This window comes from Balaenoptera musculus, chromosome 3, assembly GCF_009873245.2.
Source record: "Balaenoptera musculus isolate JJ_BM4_2016_0621 chromosome 3, mBalMus1.pri.v3, whole genome shotgun sequence".
NCBI classification, from domain to species: Eukaryota; Metazoa; Chordata; class Mammalia; order Artiodactyla; family Balaenopteridae; genus Balaenoptera; species Balaenoptera musculus.
The window spans coordinates 161,031,761-161,053,055 of record NC_045787.1 but is presented as its reverse complement, the minus strand read 5'-3'; the positions used below and the strand labels follow the sequence as shown (position 1 = coordinate 161,053,055).

Below are 21,295 nucleotides of genomic sequence, written 5' to 3'. Positions count from 1 at the left end.
TGGGAGGTCCTCTGAATGCCTTTTTCAAGAGCCCAGTGTTGTGTATTCCCAGAATTCAGTTGATAATATCAATAATTTCTAGTGTGTCTTGGTGGCTCCTTGTATCTTGGGTCATGGTGAGAGCATAACAAGTAACCAACAGAGAGCATGAGGGGCCCTATAAAGTCTGTTTGTCAAAAGCTGTAGGGACCCCTTCCTTGGTCTGTAAAGTAAGTCCATCAGTTATATTACCAGTGGTATGTTTTTTCACCTCAGGTGCATTGGTCAGTCACTAAGTTAGCCGTGGTAGAGGAGGGAAGTCCCTTGAATTTTGCCTAACCTTTGGATTAGAGGCCACTTGGGACTTCCCTGGCGATCCAGTGGTTAAGACTCTGCACTTCCACTGCAGGGGGCACGGGTTCGATCCCTGGTTGGGGAACTAAGATCTCGCATGCTGTGCAATGCAGCCGAAAAAAAAAAGAAAGATTAGAGGCCACTAAATGGTTATAGATTACCATTTACTCACAGGTCAAATTTAATACCATTAGAGCTCAGGCACAAGTATGTGGTCAGAAAGTTGAGTAAATTTATTGCTCTGAACAGTGAAATGAGCCTCTGCAGATTAGGGTTTAATATGTGAAGAGTAAGGATGGCGCTGATTTGTACATGGATTTTGTGAGGCAAGTTAATCTCAGAGTTCTTTATGCCAAAGGGGGAAACCTTGGATAAGGAGTTGTTATTGGTGTAATCAAACAGGTGGATCATGGGCAATGGCCAAAGGATCTGTAACAATGTGCAGATGAGTTTGAGTCTTGGCAAGGGAATTCTCTACTGCTAGCATGATTGCCTGGAGTTTGACTAATCCATCTGATGCTTGGGTCCTATCTTCCATCTCGGATGGCCTGCTTGACCTAGAGACAAAATGCAGCATCTCTGCAGTGGACCCCGTCAGGTGTGGTGACGGCACACTCTATATAAAGTATGTGAACTACCTGGTCACTCATGTGACCCCAAGTGACTCCCCAAATGGCCAATGTGTCTAGAAAAGAAGTGACCTACTTCAAAACAGATGGCATCCATCAGAGAACAGGGCAACACACTTCCTCCTCTGGATGGGATATGCCAGCAGCACCATGTTTGGTTCTATTCTGTAAATACCAATACATGTTCAAAGAGAAGGCCTCTGGTTAGAAAGCCTGAGGGGCCCTGCATTTATGACCCAATGCCAAATGGGAAGCTGACTTTAAGGGATCATCAGCTTAGGCCCTGGGAGGTCTTCCATTACACAAAGACTCTCAGCTGCCAGCAGTGGGGTCTGTATTTGCGTGCAGTAACAACTAAGAATAGTTTCTGGCATAAGAATGCCTTACGTAACTTATGTCCACCATGGATGGTTTAAAGACTCTTGGATGCATAATAGTAGGCTGCTAAAGCCTCTATAATAAAGCAATGTGGGGAGATAATATTGAGTGTTATTTTGAAAAGATACTACAGCTACTTGTTTCCCGCTTCGAGGCCAGTTACTTTTTAGTGTTGTACGAATAAGTAAGCAAGCAGATCTGATAAACATGTGATGCCTGCGGTCTCTGTGGCTGATGGAATGTGCCCGTGACATGGGTTCTGCCAATTGCTTCTGTCACCCTCGCAACTCACAGCTCCCTGGTGTTGCCTCAGAAGAATTTTCCAGAGTGAGACATGTGTGAATTTCTAAAGATGTTTCCATGTAAGTAGGCACAGAGTAGGCTTGAGAGGGGGAAATGGTCTATGGATGGCCATGAAGGAAATGATGCTGATGCACACAGATGAGGATGTCGCCAGGAAGAGCCCACTTGGGATACATCTTTATGTTTCAGAACCACAGTATTTCAACAGATCTGTCCGAGGAACCCAACTTAAACTCAAAAGAGATCTGGGAACCCTCCCACTTCACTCCTAGTTATATGCATGAGGCGAGGGCAGGTGTAGCCCTAGAGGGTGTTTTTTCAATTAAGACAGGGTTGTAAGAAAGGTCTCTTGTGGCCCATGTCCTTCAGTTCTTCCTAAGAAAGATCCCACAGTGGTGGAAAAAAAGAGTTGAACACATAATCAAAGTTCAGGAGAGTTTAACATTCTCCTAGCATATGAAAACGCTTGTTATATAATTTTAAGTATACTTGTTGAGTTTTCACAAATGTATAGTAATACTGTCATCAAAAGATGGAAAATATCCATCACCCCAAAAAGAACACTCTTGTGGTACCCATTTTAATGAAACCCCTTCAATACATAAGGTAACATTTTTTTAAAAAGAGGAAAAGATTGAATTTCCTTCACTGTTTTAAACTTCGAAGCTGTTACTGTTGTTTCCCACCTGTGAATAGTAAAACAGCCTATGGATTGTGGATCACTGAAACAAAAGAACCCGAGCCACCCGTGCAATGGGAAGGCATTGAAAATTTCCCATTTCTCCTTTTAGACTCATTTAGGGTATTACTTAAAATGATATGCTCTCTCTCTCTGCAGGTCATCTCAATTATACCTTGAATGATTTCCTCTAAAGAAGCACAGCTCTTTTTGGTGTTTCCACTGAGAAGTACAGTGGAAACCTACTCATAGAATAAACTCAGGATGGGCTACAATGGTGCAGATAAATACAACTCTTTCTCCAATTGAGAAGAACTCCACAGCTTAATGGGGTATACACTGTGTTAGTCTGTACAGCAGTAAAACGAAAATGCCAAATAGTACAATATTTTGAATATTTATATAAAAATGAAAATCCTCTCAAATGATATTAAACACAACCCTAACCCTAACCCTAACCCTAACCTAGACTGAATGGTGGAAATATCTGTGCTCAAATCAACAGGAAGTCTCCAGTCCCAGATTACAATGTCCACACTCATGACCACATATTATACAAACAAAATTTGTAATGACTGCAAAAATGAAAATGAACCACATCCATATCTTAATCTTTATGGGGAATCTTTATGTTAGTCAAGGAAAGCAGGATGTTCTATGTTGCCCCCTCTACTTCCACACTCAAGCAGTTCCTGAAGAGTGTTTAATATGTATTACACGGCAGAAACATAAGTGATTAGTAATGACATCTTCATTCACTGAGCCTCCTACCAGGATAGAAGAGATATGTATACACCTCAGCCTTTTATATCACATGTCATTTTTCACTTTCCTTCAAAGCCCTTATTTCCATCTTATAAACCAAAGCTTTACCATTTGTTAACCATCTCTCTTTTCCCACAAAAATATAAGCAACAGGACTGCAAGAAGTTGTTTGTCTCACACAGCTATAACCAAATCATACAGTGCCTTGATTATCTGTGCTAAATGAGGTACCTTGACTCTAAACTGCACGGCAATGAGGGATGTTGAAACATTAGCATCAAAAGTATAGTCTCTGAAAGAAAAATACCATATGATATCACTTATATGTAGAATCTAAAATATGACAAATGCACTTATCTACGAAACAGAAACAGACTCACAGATACAGAGAACAGACTTGTGGTTGCCAAGGGGGAGGGGGTTGGTGAGAAGGGAAGGATTGGAGTTTGGGATTAGCAGATGCAAACTATTATATATAGAATAGATAAACAACAAGGACCTACTGTATAGCACAGGGAACTATATTCAATAACCTGTGATAAACTATAATGGAAAAGAATATGAAAAAGAATGTCTGTGTGTGTATACATATATATGTATATATGTGACTAACTTTCCTGTACAGCAGAAATTAACACATTGTAAATTAACTATACTTCAATAAAATAAATTTAAAAAGTAAAATTTCCTTAGTATATGAAAATAAAAAAAGAGTACAGTCTCTGAGAAAGAAAGATGTGATTGGAACAGAGGTTCTGTCTTTCTCACCTGCTAGGTTTATGTTCTCTCACAACTTACCTAAACTTATAGGTCTTAGTTGAGTCATAAAGGAGATATTAAAAATATTATGTGGTATACTAAGAAGTGAATTCATGTGTTTTAACTGAGGTGCTTTATAGTAAATGGTGTGTAATACACTGTGGGAAACACATCAATATTTAGATAACAAGTAGGAAAGGCAGAAGCTGTTCCATAGGACCAGGAGTTGGCCTGCATTCACTGCAAGGTCCAGTCTTATCCTGTTGAAGAGATAAGGTACACAGTGACCATGACAAATCAAGACAAGAATAAGGGTGTTTCGTAATCATGTCTCTAAAAATGATAAAAGTGACAATTCCAAATTATAGAAATGACCAATACATCCCTCTTCTTACTAATATGACTGATTAGGGCTTCTCATGAATTAAGTTTAGTTCCACTACATTGTTTTTGTCTTCTAGAAAGGTTTACGATTACCAATGACAAAATAAGTTTACCTCCTCATAGCACTCAATACACAAAAACATCTTGGTACCTTGAATAGCAATCGAATCATCCAATATGAGCCAAAATCCTTCAAAAGTCCTAGCAACCTTTTATGTTACACCCCGCAGTCATGTGTACTTGTGGTCATTCTGCTTATTAGAATTCATTACACCCGCCTCTTTGACTTTAAGTATGATCCTGAGGATCAATGGAAGGATGACACCAAAAAAAACCATGATCTATGTTTTTGGTATTAAGAATGAATGAGAAATTAGTTTCATGATAAAATTAACTATAAAAGAATAAAAAATAAAATTTGCCTGAGAGAAAAAATACCTGAACTTATATGTAAACAATAAAATTGACTCAATGTATAATGATTAAATGAAGAAAACTGCAAAGATCATTTGAAAACCTATAATTAAAATGAGATATATTAATATATCCTCTCAGGAAATGAAAATTTGTTAGCATACTACGGCTTAGAAAAGTTTATGAAACAACTACAGAAGCATTTGTTCGACAAAAAAATGTACATACTCTTAATCACATACAATCAAACACAACTGAAAACATATTGAGGGATTATATTTAGCTATAAGTAACAGAAAACACCCAGTCTTCTCCATATGAGGAAGATGCTTATTCTCACACTGAAGGACTGAGTCAAGGCAGCCACTGCACAATGCAGCAGAGAAACAAACTCCCATGTCGCTCTTTTTGGTTGCACCACTGTGAATGTCATGGTGAATCAGGAAAACATACTCACTAGCACTGTTAACAACATAAGGTGTTTCCTATACAAGTTAGACTTTACACAGATATAGTCTAGAGGACAGGGTAAATACTCCCAACCATGAAAGCCTGAATTAGTTTCCTGGTGGATACATGAGGTCTTACAAAAAAAATCCAAACTCTCATGAATCTTTGAGGTGGAACTAGTGAAGACATCAGTGGAAAGCTACACCACTAAGAAAATGGAAATGAAATAGCTGATCATCGTTTTGAGTACACTCTTCACTGGAAGGAAAAATAATCTGGAAAATGGGCTAGAAGATTGCTTTCTCAAAGCTCCTATGTATCTGTCTCTCCCTCTGCTGGCTACAAAGTCTGAGTAATGCCTTCTTTGCTTCTGCCTTCCAAATCTCATGCAAGTAAGGCTATTGGTAAATTCTGACAAGGAACCATAAAGAGGATAGATTCTGGAAAATCTAGTTCCTTAAATTACTCTGGATATCTCCAACTCCAGATTCTTTGTCCCATCACAGGCCCTCTTCTTTTTTTTTCTTTGCCATGCTGCATGGCTTGTGGGATCTTACTTCCCCAACCAGGGATTGAACCCAGGACCATGCCTGGGTTCACTCGGTGAAAGCGCAGAGTCCTAACCACTGGAGTACCAGGGAATTCCCACAGGCCACTCTCCTTAATTCAAAGTCTATTCACCAAATTATAGTCAGAAGGAAAGATATAAAGCAAAGGCCCAAATATGAAAATAATAATTCACAGGAAACTATATTCTTTCATAAATGAGGCATACATAAATATTTATTCAACTGTTTACTAGTATGGAAAATGGAAAAAGACTCTTAAACCTGTCACCCTAAAAAAGGAGCTTTTCAGTAAGAAAGGTAGACTATACCTAATAAACTAGAGCTATCAAGGAACTTTCACAAGGCCAGCAGGAAAATCCCAACAAATACCACATTGTCATTTTTCAATGGCACTTAACACAGAACAAATAAAATGTTATTAAAAAATTAAACCTAACTGCATATTAGAAATACACTTCAATTTACCCATCAGTTCAAGAGGCTTCAAAATACAAAGAGAAAATATCATTAACTCATTTAACAAAAAAGAACTACCTATTAATCTTACGTATTACTATTGAAAGGCAACTCACAGAATTACCTCACCTCAATCACCGTTTCTAAAAGTAATTGGTAGGCAGGTATAAAATAAGCTACAAGGATATATGGTACAAACAAGGAATATAGTCAATATTTTATAATAACTACAAATGGAGTATAACCTTTAAGAATTGTGAATAACTATATTGTATGCCTGTAACATATAATATTGTACAGCAACTATACTTCAATAAAAATAAAAATAAAATAATAAAAACAATAATTAGTAAAAATCCACAGTCCAATGATGTCCTTTAAGAGAGAGGCTGGGCTTCCCTGGTGGCGCAGTGGTTGAGAATCTGCCTGCTAATGCAGGGGACATGGGTTCGAGCCCTGGTCTGGGAAGATCCCACATGCCGCGGAGCAACTAAGCCCGTGAGCCACAACTACTGAGCCTGCGCGTCTGGAGCCTGTGCTCCGCAACAAGAGGGGCCACGATAGTGAGAGGCCCGCGCACCGCCATGAAGAGTGGCCCCCACTTGCCACAAGTAGAGAAAGCCCTCGCACAGAAACAAAGACCCAACACAGCCAAAAATAAATAAATAAATAAATTAAAAAACAAAAACAAAAACAAAAACACAAAACTCTCAGCAAACTGAGAATTGAAGGAAAACTTCCTCAACCTGATAAAAGACAGCTATGAAAAACCTTCAGTTAACATTAAAAAAAAAAAAAAAAGAGGCTTAGCAAACATATTTAAATTTTTATAATTCTTTTATGTTGAAATTTTTCTTACGCTTTATACATAGATTAATTTCCAGCAAGTTTTCTAATGTTACCCACATTTTTTTTTTCTTCTCCATGAGAGTTTTAACATGTAGGGATGGGGTCAAATGAAGTCTTTTCCACGTTGTTTACATTCAAGAGTATTTATCCAGTGACTCCTTTCATGCCTTCAGGATGAACTGGGATGACTAAAGTCTTTCCCACATTCTTCACATCTGTATGGTTTCTCTCCAGTGTGCAGTCTCATATGTCTTTGAAAGTTTATGTGATAAATGAAAGCTTTCCCACATTTATCACATTCAAAGGGTTTCTTTCAGGACTTCCCTGGTGGCACAGTGGTTAAGAATCCACCTGCCAATGCAGGGGACACGGGTTCGAGCCCTGGTCCGGGAAGATCCCACTTGCTGCGGAGCAACTAAGCCCGTGTGACACAACTACTGAACCTGCGCTCTAGAGCCTGCAAGCCACAACTACTGAAGCCTGCGCACCTAGAGCCCATGCTCTGCAACAAGAGAAGCCACTGAAATGAGAAACCTGTGCACCGCAACGAAGAGTAGCCCCTGCTTGCCACAACTAGAGAAAGCCCACGCGCAGCAACAAAGACCCAACGCAGCCAAAAATAAAAGAATAAAAATGTTTAAAAAAATAAATAAATAAAATAAAGGGTTCCTCTCTAGTATGAATTCTTTCATATACTTGCACATAACTGGAACAACTGAAGCCTTTACCACATATTTTACATTCATAGGGTTTCTCTCCAGTGTGTCTCCTTTCATGTACTTGAAATGAACTGGGAGAAAAGAATGTTTTCTCACATTCCTTACATTTATAAGGTCCATCTCCAGTGTGAATGATCATGTGTGCTCAGAAGCTAGAAAGAGGAAGAAAGGCTTTTCCACACTGCTTACATTCATAGTGTTTCTCTCCTTTGTGAGTCCTCTCGTGTGTATGTAAGGAACTATGGTATCTGTAGGCTTTCCCACATGCCTTACATTGATAGGGTTTCTCTCCAGTATGAATTCTTCCATGTCTTTGAAGAGAACTGGGGCAACTGAATGCTTTGGTACATTTTTTACATTCGTATGGTTTCTCGCCACTGTGATTTCTTTCATGGATTTTGAAACCTAGATGAGAATTGAAAGCTTTACCACATTCATTACATTCGTAGGGTTTCTCTCCAGTGTGATTTCTTTCATGTATTTTTAAACCTCAAAGGGAAATATAAGCCTTACCACATTGCTTACATTCATAGAACTGCTCTACTGTGCCAGTTCTGTCATGTGTTTGATATCTATAGGCTCTTCCAGAGTGTTTACACTGATAGGGTTTCTCTTCAGTGTGAGTTCTTTCATGCACTCAAAGTGTAACTGGAACAACTGAGGGCTTTCCCACGTTCCTTACATTTATAAGGAGCACCTCCAGTATGCGTTATCACGTGTCTTCGAAGGGTTTTGAGACACATAATAAAAGCTTTCCCACAGTCTTTACATTTATACATTTTCTCTCCATTGTGATTTTTCATGTTTTTTAAAACACTGCAGATAACTAAAGGCTTTCCCACATGCCTTACATTTATACGTCTTCTCTCCATATTTCTGATACTCATATGGTTTGTGTTCAGTGTGACATCTCATATGTCTATTAAGGGATGAATGACACGTAAAAATTTTTTCACATGCACCGTATTCATGTGGTTTTACTCCAGTAGTTTTCTTGTTCAGACTGAGATTTGGAATAAGGCTGAAGTTTTCTCCACATGGACCACCCTCTTTATTTTCACAGAGTGCCTCAACCATATGACTTTTGTAAATAATGAGAAGCACACTGTTAATTATTTCTTTATTAATGATTTTATACTTATATTTATTATGATTTATAGGGATAGTGTAGAGTTTCTTCCTCGCCTGAATTGTTTGAAATTGAATATACTGAATGCTCTGCAAGAGGACTTCACCCTTGAAACTATTTAAACAGTAACATTCATACATAGGGTTTACTAATACTGTTTCCAAGAGAACTATTTTGCAAACACTGAACAACGATTTCACATTTCAGACAGTATTTTTGGGGAAATTTTTCTTTCGTTTTTTTTTTTTTTTGAAAATTTTCTAATAAATACATTTAAAGCAGGGATTATTTGTTGTTTGCTTCTATTTATTTATTTATTTATTTAACATCTTTATTGGAGTATAATTGCTTACAATGGTGTGTTAGTTTCTGTGTTTACTTCTTGTTAAATTTTCATAACATACTAGGATGCTCACATGAGACACTGCTTCTCATTGTGAGTGCAACTCAGCTTAGTTTTCTCTCCTGGTTTTTGTACTGATCTTCAATGACATGATCTTCCCATGTTTTTCCTAAAATGTAGACCCAGAATAATTCCAAAGTATTAGAAGTTACAGAAAAACTATTAGAGTCTAGGTCCATGCCTAGAGCTGTGACCATGTCTAGTTTACTTACCAACATTCTTCCTTTTCCACGTTCCACATCTTGGAAAAATGTCGGTGGGCAAGAAAAACTCATTCTCAAACTGACAAAGTGAAGGAATGTTGTCATCCTTACCTACTGAGGCCAGGTTCCAGAAGATTTCCCGCATCACATCTCTGTAGTTTCTTCTGTGAAGGATCCAGTAAAGCCCACTCTTCCAGGGTGAAGTTCACAGCCACATCCTCAAAAGCTACTGAGTCCTAAAAATATCCCAAATAAGTGTACAGTCAGATGCGTGACACTGACAGGACTAGACATCTATACTTCATTTATAGGAGGGTTATGTATGAGTCTGTCTTCTCCAAACATTTATCTATGACTTTTATCTAACTATGATCATCAAAAGCTTACTCTCTGTCCACACTTACTCCTTTGTAAGTTTTTTGGGTTTTTTTTCCCGCCATGCTGTGTGGCACACAGGATCTTAGTTCCTCGACCAGGGATCAAACCCGGGCCCCCTACAGTGGAAGCACAGAGTCCTAACCTCTGGACCAACAGGGAAGTCCTACTCCTTTGTTAAGTTTAATGGCATCATGAACACACGCAAGTTATTTACACATTTTTACTGTGATCACATTACATCTCATTTCTCTCTAATGGCATGGTGTGCAGCATGTTGGGAAATGGTTGGGAAATGCTATAGGAATGAAACAAATATTATCATTTTAAGACCACTAATTCCTTGTGAGAAAGATTCTTTCATCTTCTTCCTTATCACCCCACCATTCACAGCACTCCATGAGGCAAAGGGTCAAATCTGCATGAGATTTCAATAAATAAAAACACAGTGAAGAACTGGAAGCTTTTTCTAGTCCCATTACCCAACATGAGAGTCCAGGAGGCCTGTAGAAATCAAACTTGTAACAAAGCCCAGCTGGTCACACTGTCCTAAAGTCCTCCAGGCCATTAGAAGTAATCAGAGGCAGCTGCCTGAATGTAAATATTCCTGTGGGGAAGTGTTGCTTTTAACTTGTGTAATATTTGTCACAGACACAATTCTTCACTTTTTCCCCTGATTTGATAGGTTAAAACATTATTTGAAACTTAGAGCTCAGACATGAGGAAGAGGCATGACAACTTAGAATGAAAGAATCCCTGAACTCATGTGCCTTGGGGCTGCTTCCAGGCATTTTTTAGAACAGCTAATGAGACGATGTACAAAAAGGTCTCTTTCCAGTCAATACTGAACGGTGCATCCTGGTCCTTGTTGCACTTGAGGAACAGGTTAAGAGCTGCAGATTGCAAGTTCACTGAAGTCCACATGGCTTGATGGTAAATTAGCCCATGATTATAAAATATGTAAAAATGTCAGCAGTGCTTTCCTCCAAAAGAATATAAAATCTCCATTCTCCAATTTCAGGAAAGCTATTCCCAACCAGCCAATGTAGATGGTGTCCTGCTAACTTCCAGTCTGGAATTTAGGGAACTTAGAATATGTCATTCTCGGTCTCACAAGAAGAAAATGAAAAATCTTGAAATGATCAACTCTTCTTAGATCCATGAGTGAACTGAGGTCAAAGGGCAAGCCAGTGTCTCCAAAATTGGGAAAGAGAAAAGGAAGATGGAATTTTGAAACGTGCCCCAAATATTCTGTTCCTAATAAAGCCTATACTGACAAAAAAGTCTATTTATTTATTAGACCAGAATCTAATACAAAGACAAAAAAGAACAAAAAATACAGAATACAACATCCATGAACCCCAGGACAATGTTCTTGAACAGAATGTTTAAAATACACATAATGCTAATACATGAAAGGAAAAAACAGAAAGAAACAGAAAAAATAAGTGAATTAATAAACACCAAAATTTTGGACTTCCCTGTTGGTGCAGCGGTTAAGAAACTGCCTGCCAGTGCAGGGGACACGGGTTTGAGCCCTGGTCCGGGAAGATCCCACATGCAACGGAGCAACTAAGGCCGTGTGTCACAACTACTGAGCCTGCGCTCTAGAGCCTGCAAACCACAACTACTGAAGCCCGGGGGCCTAGAGTCCGTGCTCCACAAGAGAAGCCACCGCAATGAGAAGCCCGTGCACTGCAATGAAGAGTAGCCCCCACTCCCCGCAACTAGAGAAAGCTCGCACTCAGCAACAAAGACCCAACACAGCCAATAAATAAATAAATAAATAAATAAATAAATAGATAGATAAATAGATAAATAAATAAATAAAACCCAGGAAAAAAAAATCACCAACATTTCTTAAAATTAATGACAGACTGCAAACTGTAGATACAGGAACACTAAATATGAAAACATCAGAAGTGCACACCCAAGTACAATTGACCCTTGAACAACATGGGTGTGAACTGTATGGGTCCACCTATATGTGTATTTTTTCAATAAATATACAGTCAACCCTCCATACTTATGGATGTGGATCCCACGAATACGGAAGGCCAACTATGGGACTTGAGCATCCATGGATTTCAGTATCCGTGGCAGATTCTGGAACCAATCCCTCAAGGGCACCAAGGGACGACTATATATCATATTCAAACTAGTGAAAAATCAAAGACAAAAAGAATATATTGAAAGAAGCCAGAGGGAAAACACTTCTTAGGTACAGAGAAACAAAAATTTGAATTAATCGGACTTCTTTTCAGACATTGTGCAAACAAGAACAGAATGGCACAAAATATTTAAAGTTTTGAAATTAAAAAAAACACTCCTAGAATTTTAAAAAATTAATTAATTAATTAATTTATTTTTGGCTGTGTTGGGTCTTCATTGCTATGCGTGGGCTTTCTCTAGTTCTGGCGAGTGGGGGCTACTCTTCGTTGCGGTGCGCGGGCTTCTCATTGTGGTGGCTTCTCTTGTTGCGGAGCACAGGCTCTAGGTGCATGGGCTTCAGTAGTTGTGGCAAGCAGGCTCAGTAGTTGTGGCTCGCAGGCTCTAGAGTGCAGGCTCAGTAGCTGTGGCACACTGGCTTAGTTGCTCCGTGGCATGTGGGATCTTCCCAGACCAGGGCTCGAACCCGTGTCCTCTGCATTGGCAGGCAGATTCTTAACCACTGCGCCACCAGGGAAGCCCACTCTCCTAGAATTGTGTTAAGCAAAATCATTCTTCAAAAATAAAGAAGAAACAAGGGGGACTTCTCTGGTGGTCCAGTGGCTAAGACTCCATGCTCCCAATGCAGGGGGTCTGGGTTCGATCCCTGGTCAGGGAACTAGATCCCACATGCTGCAACTAAGAGTTTGTATGCCGCAACTAAAGATCCTGCATGCTGCAACTAAAGATCCTGTATGCTGCAATGAAGATCCCATGTGCCGCAACTAAGAACCGACACAGCCAAGTAAATAAATATTTTTTAAAAAAGAAGAAATAAGGACCTTCTGAGACAAAAATTGAGGGAATTTGTCATTAGCACACCTACTTTGAATGAATGTTCAAAAATTCATCAGAAAAAATGTAAATGACAACAGTGGAGGATTATAAAAGGAATAAAGGATGGTAAAATATCTTTGATATTTACTGTCATTAATGTAACAGATGGTACTTTGTTCAAAATAATATTAGCAACAATGTATTTGGTAATAATAAGCTTATAGATAAGTGAAATAAATGACAGCAATATGACAAGGGATAGGGAAGGGGGAATTGGGAATACTGTGGTATGAGGTACTTGTACAACCAGTGAAGTGGTATAATAGTACAGACACACCTTGAAGTTATTTTGGGCTTGGTTCCAGACCACCGCGGTAAAGTGAATATTGCAATGAAGCCACTCACATGAATTTTTTGGTTTCCCAGTGCATATAAAAGTTATATAAACACTATACTGTAGGGAATTCCCTGGTGGTCCAGTAGTTAGGACTTGGTGCTTTCTCTGCCAAGGGCCCAGGTTTAATCCCTGGTCGGGTAACTAAGATCCCACAAGCTGCGTGGTGCAGCCAAACAACAAACAAACGAAAAACTATACTTTAATCTGTTAAGTTGCAATAACATTATGCCTAGAAAAAATGAACACACCTTAATTAAAAGATAATGCTGTTAGAAAAATGGTGCCAATAGCTTGCCTGCCATAGGGTTGCTACAAATGCAATATCTGCAAAGTGCAATAAAGCAAAGCACAGTAAAATGAGGTATGCCTATACTTGACAGAGGATGTGGCTTAGTTGTAAATGTACACTGCAAACTCAAAGGCAACCACAAAAAATATTTTTTTAAAATGTGTTATTGATATACTAAGAGCAGATAAAAAAAATGAATCATGTAAATTGCTCAATTAAAGCCAGAGAAGGCAGGAAAAAGGTGGAAGACAGAAACAAAAAACAAGGACAAGGGACTTCCCTGGTGGCACAGTGGTTAAGAATCCACCTGCCAATGCAGGGGACATGGGTTCGAGCCCTGGTCTGGGAAGATCCCACACGCCATGGAGCAACTAAGCCTGTGCTCTAGAGCCCGCGGGCCACAACTACTGAGCCTGTGTGCCACAACTACTGAAGCCCGCATGCCTAGAGCCAGTGCTCCACAACAAGAGAAGCCACCACAATGAGAAGCCAGCACACCGCAATGAAGAGTAGCCCCCACTCGCCACAACTAGAGAAAGCCCACGTGCAGAAGACCCAACACAGCCAAAAATAAATAAATAAATAAAAATTAAACAAACAAACAAACAAAAACAAGGGCAAGAAAGAGAAAACAGTAACAGGTGTGGTAAATATTCATCTGGCCTGATCAACAACTTTAATCATCAATGTTCTCAATACAGTTGAAAGACAGATACAGTAATATCAGATTTAAAAAACCACAGTTATATGTTGCCTATAAGAAACCCACTTTAGGGATTTCCCTTGTGGTCCAGTGGCTAAGACTCCATGCTCACAATGCAGGGGGCCCGGGTTTGATCCTTGGTCAGGGAGCTAGATCCCACATGCTGCAACTAAGAGTTTGCGGGCCACAACTAAAGATTCCACATGCTGCAACTAAAAGATTTCACATGCCGCAACTAAAAAAATCTCACATGCTGCAACTAAAGACCCCACATCCCACAACTAAAGATCACGCATGCTGCAACGAAGATCCCACGTGCTGTAACTAAGACCAGGCGCAGCCAAATAAATATTTAAAAAAAAGAAACCCACTTTATTTTTTTAATTTATTTATTTTTAAAATATTTTATTTTTCATTTATTTTTTATTTTTGGCTGCATTGGGTCTTCGTTGCTGTGCGTGGGCTTTCTCTAGCTGTGGCGAGCAGGGGCTGCTCTTCCTTGCGGTGTGTGGGCTCTAGGCACGCGGGCTTCAGTAATTGTGGCACGTGGGCTTAGTAGTTGTGGCTTGCAGGCTCTAGAGTGCAGGCTCAGTAGTTGCGGCGCACGGTCTTAGTTGCTCCGCGGCATGTGGGATCTTCCTGGACCAGGGCTCGAACCCGTGTCCCCTGCATTGGCAGGCGGATTCTTAACCATTGCGCCACCAGGGAAGCCCAAGCAACCCACTTCAAATATATACAGACTCAGATGAAAGGTAAAGGAATGGAGAAAAATGTCCCACGCCAACACTAATGAAGGAAAGTTGGTGTAGGTGTATGAATTTCAGACAATGCAGATTTCTGACCAAGGAAAACTCACAGATGAAGAGGGCATTACATAAAGACAAAGGGGCCCATTCTCCATGAAGGCATAGCAATCCTTCATGTGTACATGCATAACAACAGAGGGGCATTAGAATGCATGGAGAAAGGAGCTGATAGAATGCAAGGAGAAACAGATGAATCCACTACTATAGCGGAAGACTTCAGTGCCCCCTTACCATGAATTATAAATTCCAGCAGGAGAAAATCAGGACAGTTAAACTGATCAGCACAATAAAACAACTGGATTTAACTGTGATCTATGGAATACTTAATGCAATAACAGCAGAATATACATTCTTCATAAGTTCACATGGAACATTCACCAAGACAGACTACATTTTGTAACACAGAACACACCTTAACAAACTGAAAGGAAAGAAACCATATGAAATATGCTCTCAGTCCACATTGACATATTCTAGAGATAAATGACAGGAAGATAGCTGGAAACCCCTAACATACATGGCAATTCAATAACAGAATTCTAGTAATATGTGGGATCACAGAAGAAGTCTTAAGAGAGACTATTTTGTGACTAAAGGAAATGAAAATACACCTTATTAAAGGTTGTGGGATGCAGCATAACTAACGTAAAGAGGGAATTTTACGCTATCAAATAAATACACTAGAAAAACCCATATTGCTATATTGCTATATTGTTATTGCTATATTCAATAACGTAAGCATCTAACTGAGGAAGCAATAAAAATAACAGCAAATTAAAATGGGAGTAAGCAGAAGAAAAGAAACATTAAAAGTTAAAAGAGGAATCAATGTAATTATGGGAAAGCAATAGAGAAAATTAACAAAACCAAAAGCTGGTTCTTTGAAAGATTAATTTAATAAAATTGATAAACATCTAGTCAAGATTACCAGGCAAAGAGGGAAGAAATTATTAATATCAAAAATGAAAGGAGAGGGAAATAAAAAATGAAAAAAGATTTGACACAATCGAACATCCACTATGATAATAAACTAATAATAGAAGGGAACTCTCTGTTTTTTTAAAAAAAATCTACACAACACTTGTAGTTAATATCGTACTTAATGGTAAGAAACTGGATGCTTCACAGGGAATATAAGAACAGAGCAAGGAAGCATCTATCCAATATTGTACTGGAAGCTCTGGCCAATGCAGTAAGACATGAAAAGAAAATAAAAGGTACATAGACTGGTAAGCAAGAAATAAGACTGTCTTTGTTCTATATGACATGATTTTCTATGTAAAACATCTGATAGCATCCACAACAAACAGACATAACTCTGGGAATTAATAAAAGTGTACAGCAAGGTTGAAGAATATAAATATCAATTGCTTTCCTATAAACACACAAAAAATGTATTCAACTGATCTTTGACAAAGAAGTAAAGGCAATTCAATGGACAAAAGAAAACCTTAAAAAAAATAGTGATGGAAATAATGGATAGCCACGTACAAAGCACACACACACTCACATATGTACACACAAAAGGAAGGTAAACACAAGCCTTTCACAAAAATTAACTCAAAATAGATCAGAGATCTAAATGTGAAATGCAAAAGTAAAAACTCCTAGATATAACATAAGAGAAAATCTAGGTGACCTTGGCTGTAGTGATGACTTTTCAGATACAACACCAAAAAACCAAAAAATCCACAAAGGAAAAAAAAATGTTTTACTTCTTTAATATGAAAAACTTGTGTCCTGGGAAAGTGTTAAGACAAGTCACAGACAAGGTGAAAATCTTTGTAAATATCTGATAAATGACTGGTATCCAAAATATACAAAGAACTCTTAAACTCAACAGTAAAAACACCAACAACCCAGTTAAAAATGGGCTAAAGATCAGAACGGACACCTCACTAAAGAAAATATGCAAATGGGAAATAAGCAGTATGAAAACATGCTCAACATATGTTCTTGGAGAACTACCAAGAAAGAGAGAGAAAGAGATGTCCCTACACACTTATACATGGCTAAAATGAAAAGACTCAGAACACCAGATACAGCCAAGATGTGAAGCTGCAGGTAATCCTCATTCACTGCTGGTGGGAACAGAATTTGGTATGCCTACGTTGGAAGATAGGAATTTTATGTCAAAACTAATTATACTAATTATACTCCTATATAGTAAGATCCAGCAATCACACCTTGGTATTGACCTAAGTGAGCTGAAACCTTATATTTGCAAAAAACCTGCATATGAATGTTTGTATGCACTTTATTCATAATTGCAAGAGTTAGAGGTAAGCAAGATATCCTTCAAGAGTCGAATGGATAAACAATCAGTGGCATATCCATACGATAAAATATTGTTCAGTAAAAAAAAAGAGAAAGAAATGAGGTATCAAGCCATGAAAACACATGGAGGAAACAAAAAAGCATATTGCTAAGTGAAAGAAGCCAACTGACAAGGCTATATACTGTATGATTTCAAATGTAAGACATTCTGAAAAAGACAAAATTACAAGCTAGTAAAAAGATCTTTGGTTGATAAGGATTTGGGGGTTGGAGGGAGAAACGGATGAACCAACAGGTGGAGCTTAAGGGATTTGACGGAAATGAAACTACTCTGTATACTACAGAAATGATGGATATATGCCATTAAACGTTTGCAACCCCACAGAGCATATAACACAAATAGTCAAGAATAATGTAAACGGTGGACTTTAACACATGAATATGGGTTCAGTAATTGTAACAAATGTACTGTAGTAATACAAGATGTCAAAAGTAGTGCAAACTGTGTGGATGCAGAGGGGTTATTTTTCTACTAAGGAAAAGAAGAATTACAGGACCACAATATTCAATAGATAAAGGAATCCAAAGGAAAGAAAAGCAAATATTTGAATCAGCTGAGATAAGCACACCGCTTCCCTACAGTTCAAAACGAAAACCCACATTCAGAAAGTTAAACATGTTCTTAAAATTGTGGTCCAGACACTCCTGACTGAGATAGAACCCCTAGAAGTGAGTCTGTCCCTGGTGAAGAAGGGTAGGGACCCAAAAATAAAACTCTGGCAGCTGTACATACTCTTCTCTTGCCTGGCGGTATGCAAGCCCTTCCTCCCCCAGGCTTCCATTCTCACAAGTGAGGAATTTCTCAGCAGGTTCCGACCCAAATGAACTCCCAAATTCCTAAACACTTTGACAAGGAGACAGAACACCAACCTCCACAGACTACCCTGTGCACAAATTACACTGAATGCACCGACATTATGGATACAACACTCAAAAAAGTAATGTCTAAAAATGTCGAGGTCTAAAGGAACCACAACTACAACCCCCTCGCTCCCATGTGCACTTGCTTTCCCAGCTTTCCAGGGCTCTGTAGTTTCACTCCTTCCATGGTGGGTGTGACCAGGTAGGAGGTAGGCTCCCCAAGAAGAACCGACTGGACCTTCAAGTACTTCCCTTTGCAGCCTTAAGGAGGCATTAACTTGGGTCGCTGACCACAGTCCTCTACACCCCACTGGAGTTGTTTGGGACCTACTTTTATATTTTAAATGACACAAGCCCAGTGTTTGAACAATCCAGCAAAATCATTCAAACCCAGTATTTTTGCAGAAAGGAAGGAAGAAAATCATAAGGCACTTTTACTAGTTCAACCAGAAAACCCCAAATATCTATTTATTTATAAAGGAAGGCATCAGTTAATTATCATTTTCACGGTAAGACATTGTTTTGTAAATAATTAACCACACTTGAACACTTCTGATTTTCAAGTCTAGGCCCTGGAATTCCTATTGAAATCATCCAAAAAGAAAGTACGCACCTCAGAAACTTACCACACATTCTCAGGGGAAGAAAAAAGTGAAACCACAATCCTTTCTTTTTTTGAGAAAAGAAAGCATAAAGTGCTTTTATTGCAATAATAAAACTTGAAACTCATATGTAGTGTAGGGGGTGGGGATAGGGGTGGAGGAGTAGGCAGCAGTTTCTCTCACCAAATCACTACACCGGACAGCAAAAGGGTGAGAGGGGGGAAGGCGAAGCCAGGAAACTCTGAGATCAGCAGGGGGAGATGAGCATCAAAAAACAAGAGGTGCTGAAACTGTGATGCCCAGCATCATTTTCTTAAGACAACACTCAAGGATTTGTCATGATGGCTGGGGTTTCATGGGTGTTAAGTGTCTACAAACAGCAACTTCAATTTAACTTTCAATTAAAGTTCTTAAAATTTACAAGTGGAGCTTGGATAGCTATGAGATTACAAAAATCCTGAATATCCATTAGAAAAACCACAGGATGGGAAAAAAAAAAAAAAAAAAAGCCAGGTCATGAAGAAGGCTTCAGAGGTCCCTGCTGGCCCAGGGACAGACACCTGGTAGTGTCCAACATCTCAGTGAAAACGATCTGATTTCAAAAGGCAGAGGGTTTAAGGGGAGGGTGAAGGTGGGGCAGTGGAGGCAAAGATTCTCCCCCTTCCCACTTTAGTGAAACCACAATTCTTAACAAATGGAATGTAACCCTGGAATATTTTCTTTTGGCTTAAATTCACCTCTTTCTTGTCTCTTCGGAAATCTCTTATATTGTCTTTCAAGCTCTATAAATTAGATACATTTCACCTCTATTGAAAAAGAGAGACTTAAATAAGTGAATAAATCTTTTCAAGGTGACACACCCAGAGGGGGTAGTTCTTACAGGACAGTTCGCCCAGGGAAGTTCCAAAGAAGAACCTCATCAAAGGATTTCCCATAGGATGTCTGCCCCTAGAAAATAAACTTGGAGGAGAAAAGATTTCATACAACGAATTCCAGGTGGTTATTCTCTGCTTTCCTCTCACGTAAAATACCCCCCCCCCACACACACACACAAAAGCCAACCATGGCTCAGTGTCAAAGGATATACAGTTAAAATACTGGACCTCTTTGAAATGAACCCCGAAAATGGATAGTTGGTAATGCTCTTGTGAATCAGTGTGGGGAAGAGTGTTTTGGGAATGCGGGGAGCGATCTGGAAATTTAGGCATTTGTTACCAGCTACTCTGGGGGGATAGCATCGTGGATTTGAAATCTTGCTTCCCAAACAGTTGGAAAACTCAGGAGGAAAGTGGTCCCCCTGTGTCAAAAAGGAGAGGCTGGGAACCCACAGACCACTGATCCTTCCACGCACGAACCCCTGGAGACCTAGTCAGTACTGTCCCCTGATGACCCTCCCCGTGGTCACCGCACAATCTGAGGGATACGCGGGGCTGCGGGCACAGAGCTGCCCAGAGAGGCCCCGGGGTCAGGGCCCCAGTCGCCGCGCGCAGTGACAGGACTGGACGCGCGGAGGCCCCGCTACCGGCCCCGCCCCCACGCTGCGAGCCGGAGGGAATGAGGTCTGAGCGGCGCCCGGGGGTGGACTCGGTCCGCAGACTCGGGAGTTGACCGCTGGGAGGCCCGGGTCCCGCCACGGCCGGTTCCAACCAGCCTCTCCTCTCCGTCTCCGCACGCCAGGGGGCAGCACACTCACCATTTCTAGGTTTCCTGGGTCCCTCCTAACGACCAGTGCAGATCACAGCGCGACAGAGACTGTGGCAAAGGAAATAGCAACGGTGAAGGGCACGGAAGAGTCGACCCTGGGGTGGGCCAACGAGAGTGGATACCACCAAGTCGGGAAGCTGTGTAGCACCACCCACCTGCCCCACCGGCGCCCCTGATTGGACAGACGTATGCCGCGCCCCTTGGAGAAAGCTTTGCTGCGCAGAATCCTCTGTGGCCTGTGGGGAGAGCCTGTCTCCACCTGGCACATTTGATTTTTTTTTTTTTTTTAATTTATTTATTTGGCTGCCTGGGGTCTTAGTGCCGCATGCGGGATCTTCCGTTGTGGCATGTGGGATCTTTCATTGCAGCTGCGTGGGTTCTGTGTTGCGGCGTGCGGGCTTCTCTCTAGTTGTGGTGCGGGGGCTCCAGAGCGTCTGGGCTCTGTAGTTGAAGCACGGGCTCTCTAGCTGTGGCAAGCAGGCTCAGTTGCCGCGCGGCATGTGGGATCTTAGTTCCCGGACCAGGGATGGATCCCACGTCCCCCTGCATTGGAAGGTGGATTCTTAACCACTGGACCACCAGGGAAGTGCGGGCACATTTGATTTTAAACCGAACTTTTATCTGGTCTGGGCTACTTTTGATTGTGGTAATATACATGCAATAAAAATTTACATTTTCATTATTTTTAAAGTATATGGGTAAATATTGTGAAATACATTAACATTGTGAAACCAATCTCCGGAACTATTTTCATCTTGCAAAACCACAACTCCATACCCATTAGACAACAACTCCTCATTCTCCCCGTCACCCA

At 40.0% G+C, this 21,295-nt stretch overlaps 2 protein-coding genes across 2 annotated transcripts in view; both read right to left on the bottom strand.

Annotated features, from left to right (window-relative positions):
• LOC118893406 (zinc finger protein 709-like) overlaps nt 1–21,295 on the bottom strand; it is an 82,404-nt gene that overhangs the window by 36,012 nt on the left and 25,097 nt on the right. Inside the window, exon 2 of the mRNA XM_036848926.1 lies at nt 9,534–9,658. The gene's annotated coding sequence lies outside the window, so the exon portion shown is untranslated. The remainder of the gene's footprint in view (nt 1–9,533; nt 9,659–21,295) is intronic.
• On the bottom strand, nt 7,138–20,473 carry LOC118892622 (zinc finger protein 627-like). The gene is given in 8 exon segments (XM_036847360.1): nt 7,138–7,280; nt 7,640–8,176; nt 8,337–8,482; nt 8,484–8,775; nt 9,275–9,328; nt 9,534–9,580; nt 9,582–9,658; nt 20,300–20,473. Coding segments are annotated over 8 exon segments (1,470 nt in total).